Source organism: Myodes glareolus, chromosome 24, assembly GCF_982192425.1.
Source record: "Myodes glareolus chromosome 24, mMyoGla1.1, whole genome shotgun sequence".
NCBI classification, from domain to species: Eukaryota; Metazoa; Chordata; class Mammalia; order Rodentia; family Cricetidae; genus Myodes; species Myodes glareolus.
The window spans coordinates 32902218-32922178 of NC_142049.1; the positions used below are offsets into that span (position 1 = coordinate 32902218).

The 19961-nt window shown below is 42.8% G+C and overlaps 1 protein-coding gene across 2 annotated transcripts in view; it reads left to right on the plus strand.

Moving 5' to 3' along the window:
• Positions 1-19961, plus strand: part of Chrna7 (cholinergic receptor nicotinic alpha 7 subunit) — a 116141-nt gene that overhangs the window by 59541 nt on the left and 36639 nt on the right. For both annotated transcript variants that reach the window (XR_015736295.1, XM_085682682.2), the window contains exon 4: positions 1718-1827. Coding sequence is in view for 1 of the 2 variants with exons in the window: in XM_085682682.2 (XP_085538808.2) it covers positions 1718-1827 (110 nt within the window). In the remaining variant the exon portion in view is untranslated. The remainder of the gene's footprint in view (positions 1-1717; positions 1828-19961) is intronic.

Here is a 19961-nt window from a genome sequence, read left to right on the forward strand (position 1 = left end):
TAAATATTGTTTTATAACATCACACCAAACATGTGGTCAGAAATCAAATGGAGATTGCTATACAACTGAAGCATTTATATGTATCTTAGCATAAATAATTTGGATATATTTCAGGAAACAAATGAGAATGTGTCTGATTATGGGGGGCACTCTGGGTTTAGATGGAGGTAAAGCACACGCATGAGTCCTGGAAAGTCTGGATCTTGTTGATGGGTCCTTTGCTGCCAGCCCTGAGACCTAATGGAGCAAGGATGGTTGCCTGCCAGTAGTAGGAGACTCGACCTGTGATAGCTCTTCAGGCTTGGCCCTGGGAGTGGCTGGAGTTACCTGGTTATTGGAGCAAAGACTCTAAGTGTTCCAGAGGTAGAGATGATTCTGGAGGGCCTGATGCTGAGTTACTTTACTTGTGGATGCTCCTGAGTCCTCATCCCTGCGTCTGTGTTCCGCTGCTGAGGCCCAGTTTGAGGTATCAGCTCGTACTGTCAAAAGCACTGTCCATGCTAAGAGAGATGACTGTAAAGGGAGACTTTATAGAGTTGGGCAGAAGCCCGATGCGAGGGAAACTTCCACACGTCCACAAGGATGGCTGCAGCTAAGATTCCTGGCAGCCTGAACTGACCGTCCCTTGTGAGTGGATTGATGGCTATTCAAGTTGTTATCAGAAAACCTTCATCCAGTGCCTGAGGCAGATTCAAGACCCACAGTCAAACACTGGGCTGCACTCTGGCAGTCCTGCTGAGGAGAGGGAAGAGGGATTGTGGGAAATGGAAGAGGAGTCAGGAACATTGCAGGAAAACCCACAGAACAAGTAGCCTGGCTCATGGGAGCTCACTGAGTCTGAACCAACACCAGGGAGCCTGCATGGGACCGAGCTAGGCCCTCTGCATATATATGACAGTTGTGTAGCTTGCTTTATATGTGAGACTCCTGGCAATGGGAGCAGGAGGTATCCCTGGTGCTCTGACTAGCTCTTGGAAACCTATTCCTCATGCTGGATTGCCTATCCCAGCTTGAATACAGGGGGAGGTGCTTAGTCTTACGACAGATTGATATGCCAAGCTTTGCTGAGGCAGATGGGAGGCTGGCCCCTTTCTGAGTGGTTACAGAGAAGGGGTAGATTGGAGCAGGGAGAAATAGGGAAGGTGTGGGAGGAGAGAAAGGGAGGGGAGGCTGTGGTTGGGATGTAAAATAAATATAAATTAATAAAATAAAGCATTGTCCATAAGACAAAAATCACTCATATTTAAGTGTGCCCTCAGAAGTCCTAAGAGGTTCTGCTTTATGGAAACAAATGGCTGACATCTCTATAGTTTGGTTTTATTTCCAGTTTCAATAAGTGAATTTATTTTGTTTTTCAAAATGCCATTTTAGGGAAAACTTTGAAAGCAGAACCATTATTAATTTGGTTAGAAGTAACCTGTCTATCGAGGAAGGCAAAACCTAAGCCAAGGGGTATGCAGTGAGTTGGAATTAGCTTTAATGCCTCCATCTGAATGTGATCACGGTGACAGCAGGTTCCCAAATGTGATTTTTATGCCATTCTAGATAATTTTAGAAGGGATTATTTAATTCTCAGTTTCCTTACACTTTATAGATGCCAGCTCACTTATAGAATAATGTCTGAACTCTTTTGGGCTTTGAGCTTCCCTAGCAACTTCTTATGAGAAATAGAAGTAAGCCAGGGGACAACATACTGCTAATGCTCCATCTTTGTCAGTCTTGGACAGATCACTATTTGCAGTGGAACATGTCCGAGTACCCTGGAGTGAAGAATGTTCGCTTCCCAGATGGCCAGATTTGGAAACCAGACATTCTCCTCTATAACAGGTAAGCACATCTTACAGGTGGAAAATGATCTCCCCATACAAACATGGAGCCATAAAGCATATCTGAGTATTTTACAGAAAAGCTGGCTGTCTTATCGTTAATTTGGAGCCTTTGTTCATTGTGAGGCTTTCCAAGTTCTCTGGGAGGCTGCTCTGTCTCTCCACTGCATTTGCTGCATTTGCATGTAAATTCAGGTTGTCCTACCTGCTGCCAGAGGTGCCTCATCCAAAGGACTGTACTACGGCTGCATAAGATTGTCCTCCATTTACAGGAATGTAAAACTGTCTTAAAACAGTACCTTTGCTATCTGAATGGGAGCCATTACAATCCACAGCAGAAGGTGCCAGACAGCATGTGCACTGGAGACAACTGTTTAGACCTAGGTTCTCATCTGACTTGTTCCCCATTGTGTGATAGATGTGTGTTGCATTTTGACTGAGTTCCTGCAGAGTGTGCTTCTCACAGAAACATGTGCATAGGCTGAGGAAGATCTCTAAGGGTTGGGTAATATGGATGGCAGTCATGTTTTTATCTCGAGGGCGAAAAAATAAAGGATTCATTTGTAATTTAAGGCAATGTGGTTTGCAAACCAGATGACCAAAAAGCAAGTTTCTAGGCAGGTCTAAGTTCTAGAAGCAGTAAAGTTCCTTGTCCGAGCTGTGTGGCTCAATAGGGAACTTTGAACAGCTCTATTCTAAACAGAATGGCAGTGTGATATCGTGCAATATATACTAAAGAGGGATACTAAAGATCCTTGCTCCTTTGCTTCTGCCATGGTAAAGAGAGGAATCCAGGCATCCCTAACTCAAGACACTGACCATCCGCCACTGCCCAGTGGTCCCTCAGAGAATTGCCTGGGCAGCTGGTGTGTTGTTCCGCTTGTATGTGCTACTTCCAGGAGCCTGGACAGTTCAGTTTCTTGTATTCCTAAAGTTCATTGCTTCCTGCCCTTCCCTTGGATGACTGTAATGTGCTGCCGGAAGAAAACCACCTCCTCATTTGCTGCCACTGTCTGCTTCTCAAAGGAAGTTCAGATAACTGAGTTTGTGGGATGTCCAATGTCAGAATGAGTGGTCCCTCTCTGAGTGGGTGAAGCAGCTGAGGTTTGGGTCATCCATTTCCTGGAGACTACACTCAGACTCCAGGCCTGTTGTGGAGCACCACCATCTTTTAAGGCCTTGCTTAATCAGCAGACATTTGTGTGCTTACCTTCTAGAGAACAGGTGACCGACCTAGAGGTGTAACCAGGCTCCTTCTGGATCTTCCTATTAGGACTGTGTGTGTATGGGGGTGGGGGTAGGGCTCTTGCTATATAGTGAAAGCTAGCCTAGAACCTGTGACTTCCTGCTTTCACTTTTTAAATGCTGGGCTTACAAGCATGCAACACCACATCTAACCCTTTAGTTGACTCTTTTCTGGGCCTGTCTCTAAATAAGTCACATTCCCAGGTGCTAGGGTTTAGAATTTCAAAGTAAAAATGTGTGGAAAAACAATTTAGGCTTTGTAAAAGCAAAAATTCTATAATGCATGCAGCATGCCTAGTGGGGCCCTCTGTAAAAGGAGGATATCAATGCCAACATTCAATGACAGATGTGTGTTTATAGGGGGGAGAATGATGATGTTATCTGTCAATCAAAACTGTTTCATGGTTCCTGATGAGTTCTTTCTGAAACTAGGAGAATTTTTTTCAATGTAGTAGAATTTCAATAATGAGGCAATGAGAGATGGTTTTATGGCTGTGCGTAAGACTGTGAATTCTAAAACATGAGGTGTTTGGTGACCCCAATCTTCTGGCTAATGGAGAGTTACTAATTAGCCTGCGGAATTAATTTCAAGGAGCACAGAGAGAGCGGCTTCTACCTGACATAGGGCGCCAGGCTCTAGGAGTAAGTCCCCACGGAACACAAACCATCGTCTAGCGTTCTGTTTGTATAACACACTTTAGCAGCTCGCTGTTCTTTTCTCCATGTGCCTATTGGTCATAGCTTCAGTGTCCCTCGTGGAACTCAGGGGCCACCTCGATTTCTTTAGTTTTTCTAAGCAGTTAATATTCTTGTTTGAATCTGAAATATCTAGCACAGGCTCTTATTTTGAAAACTTGCTCTACAGTTGGTGGTGCTGTTGTGGGAAATTCTGGAAACTTTGAGAAGTGAACCTAGCTGGAAGAAGTATGTCACTGGGAGGGACTCCTTCAGGGTATAGTGTCTTTTGTCACTTCCTGTCTACTGCCTTTGCTTACTGGTCCTCTGTAACATGAACAACTGCCATCTACCAGAAACTCCCAAAGCCATAATGTTCTGTTCAGTCTCATGGGCCTAAACAGCAACGAACTGAACCTTCTGAGACGATGAGCCAAAACAGCAACAACAACAACAAACAGCTCTCTTCTTAAGTTGTTTCTGTCAGGTCTTTTGGTCACTCCAACACAAAAATAACTCACATAGTGGGACATACAAGTTCCGTGATGAATCAGCTGCTAGCTCTCTGATTTTTTTTTCCCCCACACAAGCAGAATGTCAAAGGCAGAGATTACAAAGAATTCTGTTTAAACCAGCTGTAGACTTGTGCCATTTATTGCTACAAAACAAACTACTCAAAGTGAGCATCTTGAAAAACGCAGAATCTTCGTCTATTAGTCTTTGTGATGCTTTGACCTGACTAGTCCCATTTGCTTAAATGTCTGTCCCATGTAACATTGGCAACTGCGGCTGAGGGGCATAGCTTGGATAGCCAGCAAGGATGGCAGCCATGGCTCCGGACCATGCCTGGGCTGAAGACCATGCCACTTTGGCGCTATTCCTTGTCCTTTCTCATGGATCGAGGTGGCCTGCCTTGATGGCTGGGAGTACTCTCGGGATAAGTGGGGACCGCCATGCATCTAAGGCTGAACAGAGAAGTTCCCGATGAGTCACTCATCCCATCCCACTGCTCACAGCAAGCAGGCTCAGCCTCTTGCCCTTTTGCCACCAGATCTTCAGTCAAACTTGCAGCTTTGCCCTTTTCCTTTTCTTGGTGTGTGATAACTATTCTCCAGGTTCACCTTTGGCCTTCTCTCCCTGCATGGTCGGGAGAGGTGGACTAATTTTATCTTCCTTAGTTGTTCTCCACAAATTGTCCCTCTAACTTCACAAGTGTAGTGTGGCATGTGTGCCACTCTCGATACATACATAGATACAGACACTATAAAAAAAGAAGAAGAAGAAGAAGAAGAAGAAGAAGAAGAAGAAGAAGAAGAAGAAGAAGAAGAAGAAGAAGAAGAAGAAGAAGAAGAAGAAGAGAAAGAGAAATAAAGGAAAGAAACCACATGAGTAACCTCCTCCCCCCAAAAAATCATGACAGAGCCGAAAAATCAACACCAGAGATAGCAAACACAGGCTTGTCTTCAGTAAAACATTGACCTTTTGGTGTTTTATAATGGGGGACTTTTTTGAGAGAGGTAAGTTTAATACTTCCTGTCTGTTCCCGGCACTAGGGGTATTATGGTATTCCCATAGACTGAAGTTGTAGGGGCTGTTCCCAAAGAAACAGGTTAAATGCCATCATTCTTAGAGCTTATGTTGTAGCATCTGAAGATGCCTCACAGCCATGGCTAAGTTTGATTCTTGTTTGGCGTTGGAGTCCATGTGTGTAACACTATGGTTTTGAGATCGTGTTTCCATGCTTTAGGAGACTGGGCCCTGCGGAGCAGCTAACTCTCCCTCTGCGCCATTTCTAGGATGGACTGATGCATTTTCTTGATGGAAGGGAACCAGTGATGTGCTGCCAGCCAACTGGACGGTTTTGAGGAGAGGATGGGCATTGATAAGAGTTCTGCCTGATGCTGATTCGTTTCTCCATCACTTTGTGCTGCATTGTTTGGAGCCGTCAGTTCAAGGATTTTTCTGAACACAACCTAGCACAAAATGAGTAGCGATTATAGATGGCTCATCACAGTTTTCCCTTTTTGGATAGACTTAAATGCCTTTCTGGTGTCAGTAAGTCATCTTACAAAGGGGAAATCTGTATTGTGGCGTAGAGGTGGCACCTGCCCCGTGCAGCTGCAAACAACTGCCCAGCCTCTCTGAGAATCCTTCTTTATTTTTTTAATTGCCCGGTAAGAGAGCATTTCAGTGAGAGTGGAAACATTTAATGAATGTATTTAAAGATGTGTTTGTCCAGCTCTGATTTGGGGAGCAGCGCTGGTGGTCAGGAATCTCTTTCATAGACTGTGCATAGCTATGTTTGCTCGTCCGTAGGCAAGCATCTTTCTTTCCGTGTTCCTGTGACCCCTTGGTTGATGGCAAACCTATGGAGATGACTGTGTGCTCCTGCCTGTCAGGGTTCCTGATGGAGCTAACAGTTGGCACACTGTTGAAACAGAAGGTCTCCCCTGTAGAGAGTCTGAGGTTCTTCTTAAATGAGCTCAAGATTAGAATGTCAGTGCATGTAGTTTCTTTGGGGAGTGATACCAAGAGGTGCTGGGTAGGAGGGGGTGGGCTAATGGAAAAGGATGAGGAAAAGCAAACAGCACTGTGGCAACTGGGCCATGCCCACTAGGAAGAGCTGTGTGGCCATCTCACATTGTTCTGGGGAAGCTGGGGCTGAGGTTTCTACAAAGCTGAGAGCTCTGGCTATCTTGCTCTGTGCATGCTCCCTGGGACCTCTGGCTAGCTTGCTCTGTGCATGGAGTAGAAGGCCTCTGCAGAGGCCACTGTCAGGACCTTGTCAATGTTGTTTTCCAGACTCTGCCCTCAAGGTCCAGCCCCTCATCCCCCACTATGGCTATAGACCCAAATTCGGTTCCTAGTACAGATCACAGCAGCAGAGTGAAGTGTTGTATATGGTAAGGAGGCTTCTTAGGGTGTGCAATAGATTGGGTGTTCTCAGCTATGCAAAGTAGAAGGATGGTCACAGAGAGAACCGAAAGCCTAGGTCTGTATCTTAGAAGGTGGTTTTTGTTCCACCATGGACTGGAGTGTGTTCACAGAGGTCCCACACAGGTTTGTAAGTGAAATGTGATTTCAAGGAGTGTCCACTTAATGTTATGAGAATTAGCACTTCTCAAATCATGGTATTTAAAAATAGAACTGAGGTTGACCAGTTAGTGTACAAAGCCCTATAGTCAGGGGTGGCCTCTGGTAGGCTTTAGGGTGTGTCTCAGAAGTTAACCGGACAGTTCTAGGATGCAGCTGAAATCTCTGGAAAAATAGTTTTGCCACTGTGACTTTTGAGAAGGGGGAGTTAGCATTTTCAATATTTTCAAATATTCCCATCTAATAGGGCATGTGTTTTTCTAAACTGTGGGTGGGAAGCAGTGGCCTGTTTTACAGAAGGGAGGGGAGCTAGCCAGTCTATGATAGCATCATCCAGAAGTCCCATCCTAGCTTCCCCTGGCTGCTGAGAGTGTTTTGTTTTTGCATTTGTTGATGCATTTCCTCAAAACTGAATAAAGACCCCCACAGACTACCACTATACATTGTGTGATGAACCGAGATGCAGCCTTATCAGACCAGATCAAGTCCCTGTCCCACGGAGAATGGTGGACAGATTGTAGGTGCGCCCAGAAAAATGGCAGCCCCAGGAGACAGTGGGGCTGAAGTCTGAGGCAAGGCAGAGAGTTTCATGGAGTAGTGGGTTCTGTGGTGTCAGGGAGGGGGGAGGCAGAGCAGTAGGACAAAGGCCTGTGCAGAGTGCTTGTGAGAGATGAGGCACACTAAGGAGGCTGGGACACCCCGGGTCCACTCAGCTCGACTTGGTGTGTCCCCTGCACCAGGTTACTGTCTGATCTGTAGGAAACTATACCTGTCGCTCTCTGAATACTTTAACTCTGGAAGTTGTGGAAAACTAATAACAAAGTCAGTCTAGTCCCTGGACAAGCGGATGGATAGACTCTGTCTCGTGGCAAATTCTTCTCTTCAGAGGTCCAATGAACCTCTCTGAGTGGCTGTGCATGTGTCTCCTTTCGGGGTACACTTCAGAGTTGCTTTTAATGCCCTGATGTTCCCTTGTCAATGAATGACTTAAATGTTATCTTTGATAAATGTCCCATTTATATCTGTACAAGTACCATCATTTGCATTTTTTATCTATTTTTATGGCCCTGAGACAAGAATATGTCCCTGAATCCATTCTAAAAATAGAAGGACCTATGTGGTCAGAAGAATTGGGTGGTAAGATAAAATCAGCAACTGCAGAGAGAATTAGGGATGGAATGAGGGACACTGTTAGCAAAGCACATGCGTGTAGCCCATGGGAAAGGCGGTGGATTCTGTCTGGTGGGTGAATATGGGTCAGGGTCCCACTCGGTACTTGGAATGGGAGAGGCTGTATCTTTTTTCATGGAGTTTCTATTTCTGTTCATTTGAGCCATGATTCTGTTAGTTTGAATAATTTTGTTTTTGTTAACTGTGCTAAAGGTCTATTGATCTTGTTTATCTTCTCAAGAAGGCGGCTCTTCGATTTGTTGATTCTTTGTATTGTTTTCTTTGTTTTTCCTTCATTAATTTCTGCTACTATTTTTACTTCTTCCTGTCTACCTGGGTTGGGATTGTTTTGGTTTTGTTTCTCCACATTCTTGTGTCATATCATTAAGTTAGTATGTGTTCTCTCTCTCTGGTTCTTAATGTGGGAGCTTAAATCTATCACCTGCTAATGGGGCTCTCCTATTCCCAAAGGTTTTGTTGTGTTTTCTTTTTCATTTAGCGGCAAGTTTTTTTTTTTTATTTCTTTCTGATTTTTTTTGACTAAGTCATCATTTAGTAGTGTATTGATCTTCATGAGTTCATGCTGTTCCTGGAGAGTCTCCTGCTGCTGGCTTTAACAGCCTTCTGCACTGTTGTGAGACAGGGTGCACAAGGTTACTTCTTTTCCTTTTGACTTTGTTGAGGTTTGTTTTGTGTGGAAGGATGTGGTCTGCTTCGGAGAAATTTCCATAAGTTACTTAGTAGTCCGAGCTGAGTTGCCCTTCCTGTTTACTGGTCCAACCTTCTGGAATTCCTGGGTCCTGGACTTCTGTGCTCTCCTCAATCTCTGGACCTAGCTCTAGTTAACAGTTTGATAGTTGCGCAGCCTTATGAGTGTCATAGATGCTGCCATCTCTCACTAGCCTCACGTTCTCAGACATAGCTGTCCTGGTTACCATTGAATTGGAGTCATGTTACTTCATCCCTCCAGTCACAAATCAACCTTGAGTAGTTGAAATACTGTTCTACCAACTCTTTATGCCTGCTCTTTCTAAAATCAACCAAATTTGAGCAGCAACACAAATAAGACCAAACTTTCACTCAACAGAGGCGGAATAGAATCTGCCATCAAACACTTAAGTAAAAAAAAATAAGGCCACATGCCTACATTCCATTGCAAAAGACACACACATTGTGACAGGCCAAGACAATATGGGCTCCCAAACCTACCAGTCCCATAGAAATGTGCTCCAGTGAGAATGACTTGGAGGACTCTCAGGTCATAGGATTTAAAAGAATAATCATAAAAATGATCAAGTAATTCAAGGAATTTAAAGACTACGTGAACAGACACCTCAAAGAACTTAAAGAGGACACAGAGCTATACTCCTGAATATGAGGCTGGGGGGGTCATAAAGAAGAGGGAATGAGGATGAGGAGAAAAAGGGGAGGGAGGAGGAAGAGGAAAAGGAGGAAGAGGAAAAGGAGAGTAAGCTTTCGAGGGGCAGTGAAACCACTGCAGCGCTGAGCCCACTCTTCTGCAAGATGGCACTTGTACCTAATGGGGACTGAGTTCTCCTAGCATAGACTCTTAAAAGTCCAGTCTGGAGGGTAAGGGAATAACTCAGTAGATATAGTTGTTGCTTTACAAACATGAGGACCTATGTGAGACAGTCTGTGTGTAGTAGCATGTACTTGTAATCTCAGCATCAGAGAGCAGAGACAGGCAGATCCCTGACTGCTCTAGCAAGTCAGCCTCATTTACTTGCCAAGTTTTATGTCAATGAGAGACTTTCAAAAATGGTGGGTGGTACCAAAGGAACAACACTTGAGTTGTTCTCTGGTCTCTACATGTATATGGACATACATGCACACACACACACACATACACACACATACACAAACACACGCACACATGAGCATGCAAAAGTCCCTCCTTTTCCTATTGCTAATATTATTATCACATTTTTACAATGTCAACTAAACTAAATTTCAATGTGAGTTTTGAAAAAGACAAATATCTAAACATCACTTCAAAGATCATAAGACCATTTGAGCCAAATATGAGTGACCATAGCCTGGGAACACAGGTTTAGATTACCCCAAAGTTTATGTTCCAGTGTAGAAACAATTTGACAAGGTTTTTATAGTCATAGAACAAAGCAAAGTTATAAATCAAGGCATTTTTAAAATACGTTAATGGGAATATTAGATGGGTGGGTTAACATAGAACAGGGAGACTCTGTCATAGGCCTCTGACTTTATCTGACAGCATTCTTCGCCTCTTGGTTGACTGGAAGCTAAGAGTCTGTTCCTACATTCCAATTAATTTAATGTTAGATAAATAATGTTAGTTTAAATGTTAGATAAAAGATGTTAGCCCAGTTATAGAGGAGGGCCATAAATGGCCATTAAAAGGACTAAAGGTAGCCCAGTAGAATTTGGCTCTGAATTTGGGGCATTCCAAACTCTGTAGAGTCCTGGAAATTCTAAGTGTTTAACTAGCATTGCTAAAGAGTCAATGAAAGGTGGTGGTCTTTTGAGTAACTTCCATTCACAAAAGCATAGCACATAGACTATCAGCAGATGTTAGCAAAGAGACCACTGAGTCATAGTTAAATCTGAATGCCTGACATGTTTTTAAGTGCAAATATTAACTTAGAGCTTCAGGTCAGCAAGAGATTAGGAATAACAGAAGTCAGAGTGGAAGTTTACAGACGAGCTTTTCTGGTTCGTGTATGATAGGCAGATCCTAGTCAGATGTGCAAGTGAGAAATGTGCAGCTTACGAGGTGAGTTGAGGCTGGCGTTGCTATGAGAGGAGCAGAGGCAGTGCTGTGCCCTCCAGACTGTCAGATGTTAAAGAGCAGCAACAATGCAGGAAGAAGAAAGTGGGGCGACCACAGCAGTAAGCAAAGGCGATTGATTTTGTTGTTACTGTTGTTTTTGTTTCGGGTGGTGCTGGTGATGGATCCAGGGCCTTCCTCAGTCTGGGCACCTGCTCCACCCCTGAGCTTTGCCCTGGCTCTGAGGGTGATTTTAAACTAAGACCATCTGACAGTCAACTGGTACAGAAAGCTTTTCCAATCTCCTCTGTGGCTGAAGGCACAAGCCTTTGGGAGCAGATCCACCAGATCCCTTTCCAGTGAAATTTTAGTGCCTGCAAAGAAGCCAAGGTAGGTCCCTTGGAGCTGCATAAACAAACATTCCAACTCAGTTTCCTTCTCCCATCTGTAAACTCCCTTGTTCTTCCATGGGGGCCTTTTCTTCTCCTTGCAACTTGCTGAACCACCCCACATCTTGGGTTATTTGGAAAGACATTTTCCTGTGTGCTCATGCATTCATGACTAAAAATCCCTTTGCTACTGCTAATCTGTCTTTGTTACTTCAGCCCACAGGCCTCCAAACCTGAACCTCAAGGGGCAACGGGAAAAGTTTTCTTTCTCCCAACTTTAAAGGGAATATGTCAAAAGGACAAATAATAGGAAAGCAGCAATTAGTTAAAAGTCACTAACCATAAAGAAACTTAAATAATTTTCCCTTAGACAGAACTGGCCATAAAGCCAATCAAAGTCAAACTACCAGATAGAAATAAACCAAACGTAGATTTTCATCAAGGTTATCCTATGATTGAAAATAGAGGCATTTGAAAGCCTTGTCTGTAAAATGTTATAAAAGAAAACTGGATTTAATATTCTTACTTGACACTTATGGATTAAAGACAAAGTGCATGAGAAGTGCACGGAAGATATTTCACGCTGCTTAAAGTAAATTCCGTTGAGAAAACCCAGTAACACAGTCATGTGGCTTCGAAGGCCAAGCAGTCAATACTAATTCATCACCAAGGTGAAACTGGTGAAAACCAGTCTCAGGAAAGGTGAGTTGTTAGATAAGACAATTAAAATATATAAAGAGGGATCTGCACCCAAAGGATAAAAGTTATTTTAAGCAGGCTTGAAACACTTAAAAGCAAAAAGCAGTATTTACTTTCAAATCACACTAAGATGAGATGACAGCACTCACCATTAGCTAAGTGCTGAACACAGGAGCATGCATGGCAAACACAGCCTACACTTGAAATAACAGATGGAGCCACATCTTAGACAGGGATGACATGTCTTAAATATATCTTTGTATTCCTGACTCAGTCATATATTGAAATCTCAACCCCCAAGTGACTGGTATCAGGGTGCGAAGTTTGGGAGGCAATGAGGTCATTGGGCGGGGCCCTCATAAACGACAGCAGGACCTCTCTGAGAAGAGATATGTGGGAGTGTGCTTCCTCGGCTCTCTGGCAGATGTAGTAAGGAGATATGTCTCTGCAAACCAGAGAGTGGGTACTTCTAGTACTGGGCCCGCTAGTCCTTCATGTTTTATTCTCAGCTTTCAGACCTGCCGGCGGTAAACCTTTGTTTGTAAGTTTCAGCTCTTTAAAACGGATGCCATGAGCCTGATCCAGTTACCTAGCTGAATGCAGATAGACGTTATGAAAACTTGGCAGCAGTTAAGGGTTTCTGAACAACTAAAAATTAATTGAAACTTCAAATGCACCGCGAATCTATGATATGTCTCAGTGCCGGCCTGTGTTGTCCGTCACTTCTTCACTGTAGCCTGGCTAGGAACACATCATACACTGTACAATTTCAGTGCAGCCAGGTTCAGAACTCAGCACAAACCATACAGCTTCACTGCAACCTGTCTCAAAACACAGCTCACGCTGTACAGCTTCACTGCAACCTGGCTCAGAATAGAGCAGCACACAGACACTGCATATACTGTCATGTCAGCTGGTGTTGATGGGGTCATGCCTAAAACATCTCAGCTTAGATTCAAGACCATTGTGTTTGTCACCTGTGGATTTTTAAAACCACTCAAGTTTTCTACTCTTATAGAAATAGCACCTTTAACAGACTTAGTATTGTCCTATTGTCTTTTCTTAGTATGTATCAAAATAGTATTTTTTTAAATTATATTGTGTTAGGATGGGTGATTTTTTTTTTTAAATTACTGTTTGAGTTGCTGACCTGGGCTCAGAAAATAAAATATTAGGTGAATTTTGGCCAAGAATGAGGATGGAATTTCCAAGAATTTCTGAGGTGACTCTAAACATTCTTCTGCTAGTGTTGTACCATTTTTGTGAGGTGGCATTCTCAACATATATGATTGTAAAATCAAAATATCAATCAACTGAAAATTTTCTTTGACATGTAGTACTGAATGTTCTGCCAAGGTTTAATAATTAATATTTTATTAATTATTTTATAATTATTATAAATAATATAATTATTTATAATTATATATTAATATATAATTATATATTAATATAATTAATTATTAATAGTTATTGTAAAATAACTATTTTGCAATACATTTTTAGTGGTGGACATACCTGTAATCCCAGCCCCTGGGCTGGGGAAGTAGGGGTTTCAGGAGTTCAAGGCCACACTCAGGTAGATAGTGAGTTCAAAGATGGCTTGGGCTATATGAGCATACAATAAAATTTTTTATGATTTTTGAGTCAGTAAATGTTTTATTTATACACATATTTTATATGCTTCTTTACCCAAGTTGTGTCAAACTGTTGGAAAAGAGTCACAAGTGGAAAATGTTTTGGAGGCTGTGATCTGAGCCATCTAGAGTTTGGTTTTCTGCATAGCTGCTCCAAAGCAACTTCAGTCACGTAATGGTCAGTTTTACCTGTGTATTTGACTGGGCTGAGAGATGCCTAGGTCTGCTTGTTTCCAGAGATGGTGGGGAAGCAGATGGGGGTTGAAGGGGGAAGGATTGCTCGGCATGTGAATGGCACTTGATAGGCTGTGGCTGGATGGAATGAAGAATAGAAGAACAGAAACTCCACAGTTGCCTAGGAGGAGTGATGTCACTGCCATTCTCTGGAGCATCAGTTGGACTGCAGATCCACCAGCCTTTGAATGTTGACTCACCAGAGACCCTCAAAAGAGCTTCCAGGCCTCAGCTTCAGACTGAAGAAGCATCATTAGTACCTGCTGTTCTGACGCCTCAGTTTTGATTGAGTATCTGTTGGTTTCCCCCAACTCACAGAACTATCTGCCCTCTGATCATGTAAACCGACTTTTTTTTATTCTTTTTTTTTCAACTTTATTTATTTATTTGTTTATCAAAATTCCCACTTCCTCCCCTCCTCCCCATACCTCCCATTCCCCCCACTCCCTCTCCTCCTCCCCCCCACTCCCTCTCCTCTTCCCTCTCCAATTCTAAGAGCAGTCAGGGTTTACCGACTTTTTAAGTCCCGTATTCATGATATATTCTTTTGGTTGTGTCTGCTGGAGGTCTCCGAATAGCATAGGTAATAGCTACATTTCCATGTTTACCTCTGTGATGGAGTCCCAAACCAGAGCACCAAGAGAGTTAAAAAGAAGAGATTTCAATATTATGGGTATGACCCAATGATGTTATTACTTCTAGGTGATTACTCAACTGGTGAACTTGGACTGATATGAGATTCAAGCATGGATGAGTTAACAGCTGAGTTAGCTGTTGAAGAATGCTCAGTGAATTGAGATGGAATATGCCTTGCTTACATTAGGGCTGATAACCGTAAAATGTGGAGGGGGAGAATCTGGTGTACTTTATGCAAATTATTTTGGGAGGCTACAAACTGGTGACTCAACAGAGGGAAACAGCTCCGGAGCAGATTGTACCCTTCTCCAGACCCCACTCCTGCCTCCAGCACGTGCTGGGAAACAGCTAGATGCTGCAGCAGGATTGCTGCATGGGGATCTGAGGATCAAGGTTCTAGAGCTACTATATTATTGTGGTACCAGGTAGAACATACTCACCAAGGCCCATCCGCAGTCATTGTATACCAAGTCAGTTAAGAGGAGAGCCCAGATTGGCTTTCTCAATCTTGGTGTGCTCCAGAATTCTTTTTTTTAAATTGTTTTATTGAGCTATACATTTTTCTTCACTCCCCTCCCTTCCTCCCCTCACCCCATCTACCCTCTCCTGTGACTCCCATGCTCCAAATTTAGGAGATCTTGTCTTTTCTCCTTCCTATGTAGATCCATATATGTCTCTCTTAGGGTCCTCTTTGTTGTCTAGGTTCTCTTGGGTTGTGGACTGTAGGTTGGTTTTTATTTGTTTTATGCCCAAAACCCACTTATGAGTGAGTGCATATTAGATTTGTCTTTCTGGGTCTGAGTTACCTCACTCAATATGGTTTTTCTCTAGATTCATCCATTTGCCTGCAAATGTCAGATGCTATTATTTTTTTTACCACTTACCACTGAATAGTAAATACTCCATTGTGTAAATGTAGCACATTTTCTTTATCCATTTTTCAATTTGAAGGGCATCTAGCTTGTTTCCAGATTCTGGTTATTATGAATAATGCTGCTATGAACATAAATGAACACATGTCCTTGTGGTACGATTGAGAATCCTTTGGGTATATACCCAAAAGTGATATTGCTGGGTCTTAAGGTAGATTGTTTCCTAATTTTCTGAGAAATCGCCATACGATTTCCAAAGATGTTGTACAAGTTTGCACTCCCACCATCAATGCAGGACTGTTCCCCTTACCCCACATCCTCTCCAGCATAAGTTGTCATCAGTATTTTTGCTCATGGCCATTCTGACAAGTGTAAGGAATCTCAGAGTTGTTTTGATTTGCATTTCTTTGATGGTTAAGGATGTTGGACATTTCCTTGAATGTCTTTCAGCCACTTACGATTCATCTGTTGAGAGTTCTCTGTTTAGGTCTGTACCCCATTTTTATTGGATTATTTGGCATTTTGATGTCTAGTTTCTTGAGTTCTTTGTATATTTGCAGATCAATCCTCTGTTTGATGTGGGGCTGGTGAAGATCTTCTCCCGTTCTGTCCATTGCCGCTTTGTCTTGCTCACCGTGTCCTTTGCCATACAGAAACTTCTCAGTTTTGTCTGGTCCTTTGTACTTCATCTCATCCTGTTTTAAGGAGCCTACAACTCTTTGTGACTTCTGCCTCTTTTTCTCTTATCGCTGAGAAGCTCCTGAATGTTTAACAACTGGAGTTTGGTCTGTGTCTTACCGGGCCTAATATGGCAGGTATGGAATGTGAAGTTTGGTCGTCTCCCACCCGAGAGTGGTTTCCCTGGATCCAACTGCGAGACTCTGCCCCGCTGAGCATGAATATCAGCTTGCATCCCTTTAATTAGATGGAAGCCAGGAAGAATTGGGTGGCTGAAAGCTGTGAGTTTCAGCCCATGCACTAACCTCAATTACAGTCTTGTCTCCCTCTGGCTGTCCCCAGAAAACCAAATGCGTGATGAATAGTGCTCTCCCCACGGGGCTTGTGGGGAAGGAGCAGGACCTTGAATGTAGCCGTCTTAATGCTTCTGTCTTGCACTGACTGTGCCGCTCATTTCTCCCATGGATTCAGCGATACTCGACTCTAATGAGTCATCGCAGAATTCCATGCACACCTTCAGTTAACAGGAGAGGTGTGTTGTGCCTCTGACAGTTCTTTTAATGTTCTTAGGAAGCAGAACAAGCTGTGGACTCTACTTGCGGCTGACACTTCTTACACTGTTAACCAATCCTGTGCTTTCTACCCACTGCCTTTTGGCCTACTGTACACCTGTGCCATCTGGCTTTGACGATGGTGCTTCCTGTCCTGTCATTAGGTGTTGTGTGGTGACTTTGTTAGCCTCAGTTGTCAGTGATCTTCTGATTTAGGGTAAAACCAAGAGAATGTCAGATTTCAGAACATAAGTAGGGTCATGGGAAATATGAATTGTTTAATTCCCGAGCCTTTTTCTATCAGAAGCAAAATTTCATTTTACATATCTTCCTTCAGTCCATCTACTTAGTCCATTCTATGTGGTTATGATAAAAAGCATTCCTCAGTCCTCAAAAATTCTTTTCAAATTTTCATACACTATCGTTTTGATGGTATCATTAAACATAAACATCAATATTCCATTGAGTTGTATACTGAGTCACCATTGTTGGGTGCTTGGTAAGTATAAAACTTTAAAAATCTTTTTATATATATATATTTTTTGCTTTCTTTTTTTAAAATTTATTTATTTATTTGTTTATAAAAATTCCTACTTCCTCCCCTCCTCCCCATATCCTCCCATTCTACCCACTCCCTCTCCTCCCCCCCCCACTCCCTCTCCTCCTCCCTCTCCAGTCCTAAGAGCAGTCGGGGTTTCCTGCCCTGTGGGAAGTTCAAGTTCCTCCCCTCTCCCTCCAGATCTAGGAAGGTGAGCATCCAAACAGACGAGGATCCCCAAAAGCCAGTACATGCAGACAAAACAAGACTCAGTGCCATTGTCAATGGCTTCTCAGTCAGCCCCCATGTCAGCCACATTCAGAGACTCCGGTTTGATCACATGCTCGTTCAGTCCCAGTCCAGCTGGCCTTGGTGAGCTCTCATTAGATCAGTCCCCTCATATCAGAGGGTGAACGCACCCCTCGCGGTCCTGATTTCCTTTTTCATGTCCTCCCTCCTTCTGTTCCTTATTTGGACCTTGGGGGCTCAGTCCAGTGCTCCAATGTGGGTCTCCGTCTTAAAACTTCAAAAATCTTGAAGTAATTATAGATCATAAGAAATTGGGGGAAAGGTACAAAGAATCACATCTATTAATTTTTCTCAATAATAATGTGATTTTAAAGATTTCTATTTGTTTTCTTTTTAATTGTGTGTATGTATGTGTTTATGTGGGTTTATGCATATGCTCTTGGAGGCCAGAAGAGGTTGTTGGATACCCTGGAACTGGAGTTATAGGTGGTTGTGAGTCACCCAGAAATGATGCTGGTAATCAAATGTGGATCCCCTGCAAGGACAGTATGCACTCAATCTCAGAGCCATCTTTCTAGCCCCTCAATAACATTTATTTAACCTAAATACTATATCAAACCCAAGAAATGGATACTGTTACAACTCACAGGGCTATTCAGATTTCCTGGATTTATATTCAGGGATTTCTTTCATTTTCTTTTTGTTGGTTTGAGACAGGGTCTTGATATATAATCCCAATGAACTTGGAACTTACTGCATGTACTCATCTGTCCCCAAACGTGCATCAATCCTCCTGCCTCTGTTCTGGAATTGTATGTGTGTGCCACCTTGTCTGGCATACATACATTTGTCTGTGTATAATTCTAGGCATTGCCATCGCATATGTGGGTCCATGTCACTGTCATTGCAATTAAGACTTCTCCCAACCCTGCAAAGACCTGTCATTCTTTTCTTATCATTACAGCCACAAGACCCTGCCCTAACCCTGTTAGGCACCAATCGGCTCTCCCCCTGTGACTGTGACATTTCAGGGATCTTGTACACTGGGACTCAGGCAGTTCAACATCTTCTGAGATAGACTGAGTAGAGGTCCATAGTGTTGGTGGATTACAATTTGTATAAACATTCTTTGGGGGGGGGATTTACAGTATCTATTACAGGTGTAGCTGTTAGGAAGACTCTTCCACAGACTCTGTGTGTGTGTGTGTGTGTGTGTGTGTGTGTGTGTGTGTGTACGTGTGTGTGTACATAAAGTTCCATGTCTCTGGACACATAAGCACTTGGTAGGCTATGTAGTAGCTAGATGCCCCCTTTCTCTCTAAAGCCGCTGTCCCATGTGCCTTTCCATGGAGAACATGAGTGAGGGTGGGGGTGAGGGTTCTCTGCCTCCCGACTGGGACTTGTTCTCTCCGTTTTCCATATTAGCCATTGTGAAGGGTGTGGAGGAATTGTATGTCTCACTGTGTTTCGTTTTGCTTTCCTCTAGTGGCTAATGATGGTGTTTGTGTTGTTCATAGATTAGCCTGATCTCTGTCTTGTCTATGGTTTATTTTCTAATTGAATTACTGGGAACTTTGTTTTAAAGTTAATTTTTGCATATTCCAGGTGTAAGTCTTTTGTTGTGTGTGTGAGATGTTATCCTCTGGTGGTTCATATTTTCATTCTTAGCAGGCTCTTTCATGGAATAAAAGTGTTGTGTTTTGTTTGATGTTAGTGAAGTCTAATATATTAAGCTTTGCTGGACTGTGGTTTTGGTATCATGCTTTAAAAATCTTCACCTAACTTTAAGCCCCAAAGATTCACACCTAAGTTTATCCCCCGCCAAAAAAGAAACCCTTTATTGTTAGTGGTTTGACATTTAAGTCTGTTGTCCATAATGTTGTTACAGAATGAGCGCAGTTTCGAGCAGTGTTTATCTTTTTACCGGTGGGTTTACACTAGCTCCATAAGACGAAAATCTGCCCTTCTCTAATGTGCTTCACACTTTTGCAGAAACCAACTAAGCATGGCTATTGGCTCTGTTCTTGGGTTTTCAGTTCAGCTCTTCCTGGCAATGCCTGTGTCTTTCCTTCCACTAAGACTACAGTTTTGTGTTTGCTTTAGTTCCTCAATAAAACTTAGTACCATGTGATAGTTAGTCTTGGTTGTCAACTTGACTGTGTCTGGAATGACTAAAACGCAAATGACTGGGCACATCTGTGAGGGATATGTTTTTAATAAAATCATTTGCAGTGAGAAAACCCACTTCTAATCTGGATCTTTGAGGAGGGAAGATAAACCTTTAATCTGGAAAAAAAAAAAAACCTTCTGCTGGCAGCCTGTATAAAAAGACATGGAAGAAGGAAGTTGTCTCTCTTCTCTTGCTTGCCTTCACTCCTGCTCTTAAGTCCATTCCTTCATTGGCATTAGAACCTACTTCTTAGGTGTTCCAGCATATACAGAAGACCAGCCTCATGGACTAAACAACTACTAGACTCTTGGACCTTCCATTTATAGGCAGTCATTGTTGGACCAGCTGGACCACAACCAGTAAGTCATTCTAATAAACTATTATGTATCTGTGTGTATATACATATACACACACATATGTGTGTGTGTATGTATGTATGTATATAAACAGAGAGACAGTCTTTTGTTCTGTTCCTTGAGAGCCCTTATTAATACATACCAGCAGAATTTCTCATTTCATTCTGGAATTTTTTTCTGGC